This window comes from Rhagoletis pomonella, unplaced genomic scaffold (genome assembly GCF_013731165.1).
Source record: "Rhagoletis pomonella isolate Grant_MI unplaced genomic scaffold, Rhpom_1.0 Rhpom_scaffold_00003, whole genome shotgun sequence".
Lineage (NCBI taxonomy): Eukaryota > Metazoa > Arthropoda > Insecta > Diptera > Tephritidae > Rhagoletis > Rhagoletis pomonella.
Window position 1 is genome coordinate 96,831,747 of NW_023458557.1, and position 8,032 is coordinate 96,839,778.

An 8,032-nucleotide genomic window follows, 5' to 3' on the forward strand; every position below is an offset into this window, starting at 1 on the left:
CGAATGTATCGCGGTGCATCACCAAAAGTTACAAATTGTAATTTAGTTTCAATTTTCCAATTATTCAGGGGCTTTCCAAAAATTTCAGGATATAAATTGAGCTAACGGTTAATTGAACAAACGGTTATTTTTAAAAAATGTTTTACTTCGATATGCACGAGGATTTATTTTTTTTAATTTTGGAGTTAACGGAAATATATTAGAAGAAAACTAAAACGTTTTTTTTTTTTTTATATTAAATTGTCTCTTTAATCCGTTAATATAAAAGCATCGAACTCCTATTTTATAGACCCTAGGAATCAAATGAACCCCCATGTTAAATTTGTTATGCCTTTTGGTACAAAAACATTCTTTTCTATTTTTATTATTATATATTTCTGCAATAAAAATACTCCACCTTGTACACCAACAAATTTTTTTAAACCATCTTGCGCAGCAATTTGTTGATCTTATCCTCACGATTACCGAAATCACCACCCTCAACGTAGTGATTAGCCTTCTTGCGCCAGCCGCCGGTTGGTGTGTTGAGCTTGAATGGCCACAGGAAGTTGGAGGCTTTCTTGAAATGGGATCCAACGGTGAAAATTTCGTGCACCAAATCTTCAACGCACTGAATATCATGCGCTTTGCGCAATTTGCGTTCGATTACAAAGTTGTCGGTGATTGGGACACGTTGACGGTTGTGTTTGACAAATCCACGTTTGTAGATTAACTCACGAACCGATTTTAGATTTGGATAGCCCCATGTAATATAAGGTTCGGCAATACGTAGCATATTAATAGTAGCCTTGTTCAACTTGATGAACACACCGTTGTTAATCTGGCGAAGACGGAACAACTGTAAAACTTTACGCACCTTTGGTGCAACTTTGTTGATACTGTTGATGTTAAAAAAGACAAATTTAGTGTCCGGCAGCGTAAAATTTCCACATTAATAGCTTACCCGCGGATACGGATCACAAAAGCTAATTTGGCCTCTGCAGGCACGTAGAATTGGCCGCGTTTCTTTGCCAAACGGCGCAACTTGATCTCACGGCGTTCATCACGGAGATATTTCGCTTGATATTTCTCAGCCCGCACCAAGTTTTCACGCTTGCGGAGTGCAATCACGGCAGAGCGTTTTAATTTCCGCTTGATCAGTATAGCACGTTTGCTAACCTGCTTCTTGCTGAATTTCAGCTTCGACTCTGGGACAGCGGGCAGCTTCTTGGAAGGTTTGCCCTTTGCTTCGGGCTTTTTAGCGGCCGTGGTGGCAGTCATCTGTATAGAAATATTACAGGAATATTTTAAAATTGCCAAAATTTTGGTTTCTATGCAATGTATGTGAAAAACACCAAATTTTCTGCTAACCTTAAGTTGTCACTTAGCACGTTGAAAAGAAAAGGAAAAGGCGAAAGGAAGTTGATGGCCATGTTGGATGCGGTCGATTAGCTAATTAAGTCATGTTGGTAGAACTGACGAAAACGTAAACTGTCAAATCGGAAATGGTTTGTGCCTGAGCTAAAGAACTGATAAAAGTAAGTCCCCTTTCAGACACGTCAAGTCTTGAAAGCAATTTTTTCGAATTCTCTTTTGTGTTTTCTATTTGCTTCCACACGCGTCAACTTTAATTGAATTCAAGTCCTTGGTTCTTTAAATGGGAAGCAACGAAAAGATCAAAAGAGACAAGAAAACTGGAAACGAATTGACTGTACGGAGTATACTCTTCCCCTCTCTTCTCACCTCCTTTGCCTACGAACGAGCAGACTTGAAAGCAAGACTTGACGTGTCTGAAAGGGGACTAACGTAGTTTTTTCACCCATCCCACGTCAGCAATTCATTAGTAGGGTTCTTCATATAAAGTGATAAAGGGATAAATTGCTTAAATTTATCAGTTTATCCGCATTCTTTCATGAACGCACCTTGGTAAATAATTGCATAAAACTGTTTATTATTTAACTTATATGGCTAGTTACGTTTCATTCTTACCTCGTCCATTGTGTTCATTTTTATTAGCTACTTTTCCCATTTTGGTATACATCATGATACAAAAAATAAATATTAAATATTAGTATCATGGCTATACATTATGCAAACATGACTGGTTCACAACAAAAAAGGTTTGGTTTTCTTCCATTTTTCTCTCTTACGTCCTCACTCGGTAAAATTCGGTTGCGAATGAGGCGATTTTACAATTCGGTATTTACCCGACAGTGTTCTTGCTGGGGTGTTATTTTTATTCGATTGATCCCAAAACCAAGTCCCGAACCGATTTTTGGAAGTGCATTTGATCCCAAAACAAAGTTTTGACATTAGCCAAACCGCCAAAAACAGCTGTTTTATTTACCTAATGAAAACTGCTGAAATAACTGAAACTAGTTTTAATGATTAATATAAATTTGTTTCTAAAAAGCGTTGCTCAGAGGCGAATAAATTGGTCAAAATATAAAAACATGTCGCTGGAGTGTCCTACAAGCCCCGTATATCGAACAAGTGTGGAACAGAAAATACATTCAAGAAATGCCGCCAAAGTGTATCGCTATGGATCACCAAAAATACGAGATCAATTGCGAAATGTTAGTAAGCAAGTACGAATACAATGATTGCTTTTTTACTATAATTTCTATATTTAATTTAGAAATGTCGGCTCAGGGTGCGTGAAGCAAGACAAGCCAACTTTAGTAGAAGACGACTGGCTGATATAACTGAAGAAGTAAGTTTTGGTAGTGTATTTACTGTTGGTTGTTTGTTTTAAATCATTAGTATATATGCAGCTCGATCTTGATAAATTGTTGCGCGAGGAACTTGCTAACTTGGAAAGCGATTTGAAGTTGCAGGAAGAGATTTACATGGAACTGCGCAATGAAATGAACGAATGGTTTGTTCAAGAATTAGAAGCAGAGGAGGCATCATTGATAGACGCAGCTGATGCAGATAACAACAATGCATCTATAATATGCCCCATTTGCCAACAAAGAAACCTTTCTTCCACTTCTTCGGATAGAAAGCAAGAAAGCGGCACACTCTTTAATTGCAAATGCGGTGTACAGTAAGTCAAAAGTAATGCACACACATACATACATACCTTTTGATTGATTTATTTAAAATTTAATTTAGCTTTAATTTTTCCGCAAAACCCTTCGAATTACATAAAATACTACATACTCAAATAGAGTTACACGGACAGAGGTGTGACGCCAACCTCACTTTCTATCTGGAGCCACAAAGTGTCGTTAATGTAATGGTCAAAACAGACGATTCAGCTGCCAACAATCTCTGTGCTATATGTGATAAATGCGATTATTTTTATAGCTTCTAAGAATATAATATTTGTCATTACAATTTTATGAGTATTACTTATTACATAGTACATAAATTCATACCCCATACTAATTATACCCTTGTATGCTTGCACACTGAAGTTCTATGAATTTTCGTTTCGCTCAGTAAATTTTGGGAAGGGTATTATCAATTGAGGGATTCACAACTGTGTCGTAAGTGTCGTATTGTTGTATGTCGTAAACATTAGAAGTAAATACATTTTATTTATTTATTGGAGCTAACACTCCCCCCTGTGGACAGCCTTTTACTGCAGTGACGCTGAGTTCTTCCGGTTCTAGGTTCGCCTTGATTGTGGTACATTTGGGACTAGCACCTCTATTGGATAGTGCCACTTCGTGCATTTGAAGCTAGCACTGTCAATAGCGTGAAGTGCCGCAATGGATGATTTGCCTTTTTGATAAGCATATCTAGATAGTATCTCCTCTCTTAGGTGGTGATCCAGTAGTTTTTCCAATGTCTTGCATTGAAGATTAAAGGCTAATTTGCCTGTAGGATTTTGGATAATATGGCGGTTTATTCTCTCCCTTTAGTAAAAAGATTGCTTTGACTGCCCTCCAGCTAATAGCAACATGTTCCAGTGTCAGCAAGTATTAAAGATTGTAACCAATTTTTAACTAATTTTGTTTGTACCATTCGAAAGTAGTGCCGGGAATATGCCGTCTGGCCACAGAGATTTGTAGGGCTTAAACGACTTTATGGCAGTCTACTTTTTCAAAGTTGATTACTTTTTTGATTACTGGGTCGAAGACTCTTTGCAGTTATTCGTCAATAGTTCTGTTCGCTATGCAAATGCCAGTAAGAATTAGCCAGTAAAAAAATTCAGAGAATAAGGTATCTTACTCTCCCTAAGAGAGAAACTTACTAAGTTTTGCACGAACAGGAATTAGCAAACATTTGCAAGCTTCACTGCCAGCCGAAGTCCACGGTTGCATTTCGAGCCTAATAAATTTTTTAAATTATTTCAGGTGGAAAACAAAACAGGACCTATATGTACGTATAATTCTTCTTATTCTGACTTTCTTCAACATAGTATTCAATTTCTTTGTGGAAGTCACTGTCGGTTTTCCTATATCTCAGCACGAATTTGCAACTTCCCCTCAAAATTGTGCTCTTTCCTTGCAAGTTTTACTGGGTTTTTGGCTAAACAAACACGATTTGGTAACAATTGTACAATTGTACGATTTGGTAACTTGTACAATTTTTTTTTGCATAGCGAACACTCTTAATATGTCATGAATGGACGTTAAAGATTTACAGTTCGAAAGGTATTGATGTGCCCATTACAAATATATATATATGATTTCTTTATGGGATATTGATAAAAAGCTCCGAAATTTACAAAAAAACCAATTTTTTAGAAAAAATCTCGAAAATGCTTCTTTGTAGAGAGGGTTACTGATATGATGTAATGTGGAACGATTTTCCGTCATCCCTTGTCAAATTTGGTTTGAAGACAAACCGGTTTCGGCGTTGTGCCATCTTCAGTGTCATTTTTCGAGAACGAAATTTGACAAATTTGACAAAGGATGACGGAAAATCGTTCCACATTACATCACACTCCTACCCTGTCGGAAACACCAACAACGAAAATGAAGTTACTGATATCTTTGATGCTGTTCTTCGTCATCCATTGTCCGTGGCCGCTCAAAATTAAGCTTCAAAGCCAGCCCCACACACATGTATGTATGTAGTTATCAATCAGTTCTCGGCATTGCTTATATTTTGATCAGAAAGGGGCTAACGTCAGTTATTTTAAAATATCGAATGAAATGCAGGCAAAGGCAGAACAAAAATCAGTACATTTTCAAGTTTTTCCGTTTTGAAAAACCACGCAGGACAATCTTTTATATAACAATACGGTCCTGCAAAAAACAGGACGGATGGTCACCGTATCCATACATATTTATGTATGTATGTAGATATTTAAATAATGTATAGTTTATGCGTTGCCCTTATGGATAAACCCACCTAGGCGGGGCTTAGTAGTACCGCTACAACAACAACAGTAACAACTTATGTACATATCCATTTGAATGGACATATATGAACAAACGAGAATATGATCCTGACACTCGCTAATGCGAGGATCACCAGAACGAAAGCTTTATAAATGATTTCTGACATCTGTGTAACGAAAGTGCGATATATATGTATGTATGTAAATATGTATGTACGTAAGTATGCACATACGTATGAATGTACGTACACTTGTAGACTTGTTTTTTTTTTCGGTAGCTGCGATTATATCTCGGAGATACCCATTCTATGCACGCGCACATCTTCAGCCACTCTCGAATGTATCTTCAACTGAGTGCTTTGCGTGGTGGCATTTTTAAAAATCTTTGGTTGCCTCCGGTCAGATGTGCCGCGGCGATCGGCGGAAACGCACGCGAATTTCAGTAAAGAAATTAGTGAAGATCATTTTAGAATTAAATTTTTTCGACACAAAAACAAGCAAGTTCCAAAAAATTTTTGTGTTTTATTGTTTATTCAGTAAAAATAAACAAATGTTTAGCGAATTCCAATATAGTATGTGCATTTGTATATACAATTGTACACATGTCAGAGTGATTGTATATTAGTATTTATACAAACACACAGATTTTAGCGATCAGCAGGCAGCCGCCAGTAACAATTGGTGGCACTATACGTCTCTGGAAATCAGCAAAAATTTAAAATTTCGTTGGAGTGTGCGGGTGTGTGAATTCATAAATTTATATGAAAATATTATTTGGCATATCTGCAAAATTTCAAATTGCATACAATTATGTGTTTTATAGTTGTAAAACAAAAAATAAATTAAAAAATTTGCAACAATCTGCTTTGTGTATTTGCTCAACCCGCCAGTTCGATGTGTATACATAATTCGTAATCTCCAGCACAAATAAAAAAAAAAAAACAAATTTCCAACAAAATAGTAACGAAAGTTTGAAGTAAGACTGGACAGTATTAAACTATTAAATTGAAGATCTCGAATCACCAAAAAATGTAATAGAAAACATGTAATTTTTAAGTAAAAAACAAAACCAACTTCAATTCACGTATAAAAATTTAAGATTATCGTTAATTTCTTCACGATCCCATGATCAGATTTAAACCAAATTAATATGGGACCACCTGCGAGGTAACACCTTTCCTTTAAGAAGTTATTGAAATCGGTTAACGTGGTCCAAAGTTATGCGTTAACATACATGAAAAAAAAGAAATTCCGACGAACTGATAACTTTCTCCTTTTTGTGAAGTCGGTTAAAAAAATAAAATAAACAAACCAAACAACCTTATTAAAAACATATATATAAATATATTATAAAAATCTTATCGACTCGAAAAAATGATTCTCACACTACATTGTGACCATTTAAGTCAAATTCCTCAAAACTTGAATACAGACATTTGCAGTATTAGTGCCTTCAAATGGCGTTTGAGTACCGTTGTTAGCATTATGTTGCTGGTAATTGGCATTCACGTGTTACGGAAGTGGAAATATAGGTAAGTGTATTTAAAATATGCAAGGGCCCATACATATGCATTTATAATTTAAAAAATATGCTATTTTAATATTTTTATATTTCGATCGTTATCTTAATATAGAAACGACCTAACTAATTTTCTTTCGAAATTTTTCTTTGTGCCCAGGTCGGTAGATTACTCACTAAAGGACTAAGAGAATTTAAAAACATCTACTGCATCAATAAACTAGTTTCGATATTGACAAAACCCGGGATTTTGAATAAATTCCCAACTTAAGAACTTCGAGTTTTTATAAAATGTTGTAACTAGTCTGTAAAGACACACGAATTTTAGATGGGGCCTTAGTTGTTAAGGTAACGATATATAGTTCGATCAACATCTTATAGTTTGAAATTTTCGGTCGAACAAATTTGAGTTAAACAAAAAGTGATTATTAAAAAAAAACCAAACAAATAAATGTTTTTACTTATTAAAGTTTAAGGCTGTCCAGATTAAGATAATTATTTCTATGTGATCAGTTGCCTTGAAAATTCTCAGAAGAATACCCTGGCAATAAGAATCAAAAATTTTCTACGCCCAAGTATGATAGACATTTTATTTTATTATATTATATATTGTTTATAAATCGGCGATGGGCACCGCCGTGCCCGCGGGCAAAGTACTTTTGAGCTTTCTATACATTTTGTATGGGCGCGTGCAAAGTAAAAGCTCTCTCTGGCCATCGCTGTTATAATTGAATTATATTAGTTCTGATCCAGTACTCCATGAACTTACAGGATTTTACACGAAATTGCAGGAAGTTGCATGAAAAATGTTCCCGTACTCCAAAATCCTCCAAAATCCTGTAAATGAGAGCGACTTTTGGAGAGTTGTGTAGAGAATGAAGTTGCAAGATTTTACCCGAACTTTTTCTTCTGGTAAAATCATGAAAAGTGTCAAGCAATCACTGGTTGACGTTTTTACAGGAAAAATGGATTTTTTGTTCCCGTACTTTTTGTTGTTACTCACTTTTTACTCTCACTTCAGAGAGTAATTTTGCTGTTTGACAGTTTTACAGGATTTTTCACAGAGCTATTTTGATATATCAAATGTTTTGAGTCATATGTTATTGAGAAAAATATACCGTAGTAATTTGACCATTAAAAAATTATATTTCTCGACTGAGAAATAAGATATTCGAGCTAACTCGACGGCACACAGTGTGCTTTTTTAACACTTTATGCGAATTAATCGTAGCGCT

The 8,032-nt window shown here is 35.6% G+C and overlaps 2 protein-coding genes across 3 annotated transcripts; one reads left to right on the forward strand and one right to left on the reverse strand.

Moving 5' to 3' along the window:
- Nucleotides 1-316: 316 nt before the first annotated feature.
- On the reverse strand, nucleotides 317-1,453 carry LOC118735903 (60S ribosomal protein L7). The gene is made up of 3 exons (XM_036465927.1): nucleotides 1,351-1,453; nucleotides 944-1,260; nucleotides 317-878 (listed from the first exon to the last, which is right to left on the reverse strand). The coding sequence occupies exons 2-3, from the start codon at nucleotides 1,258-1,260 to the stop codon at nucleotides 419-421; spliced, it is 777 nt and encodes a 258-aa protein (XP_036321820.1). The 5' UTR covers nucleotides 1,351-1,453; the 3' UTR covers nucleotides 317-418.
- Nucleotides 1,454-2,290: 837 nt separating this feature from the next.
- On the forward strand, nucleotides 2,291-3,400 carry LOC118735904 (RIP-like protein). Of its 2 annotated transcripts, none has more exons than XM_036465929.1 (4): nucleotides 2,291-2,559; nucleotides 2,618-2,692; nucleotides 2,754-3,028; nucleotides 3,097-3,400. In XM_036465929.1, the coding sequence occupies exons 1-4, from the start codon at nucleotides 2,500-2,502 to the stop codon at nucleotides 3,296-3,298; spliced, it is 612 nt and encodes a 203-aa protein (XP_036321822.1). In that variant the 5' UTR covers nucleotides 2,291-2,499; the 3' UTR covers nucleotides 3,299-3,400. The 2 variants fall into 2 exon arrangements, with proteins under 2 accessions (XP_036321822.1, XP_036321821.1); XM_036465928.1 differs by having other exon boundaries at nucleotides 2,295-2,555.
- Nucleotides 3,401-8,032: the final 4,632 nt, after the last annotated feature.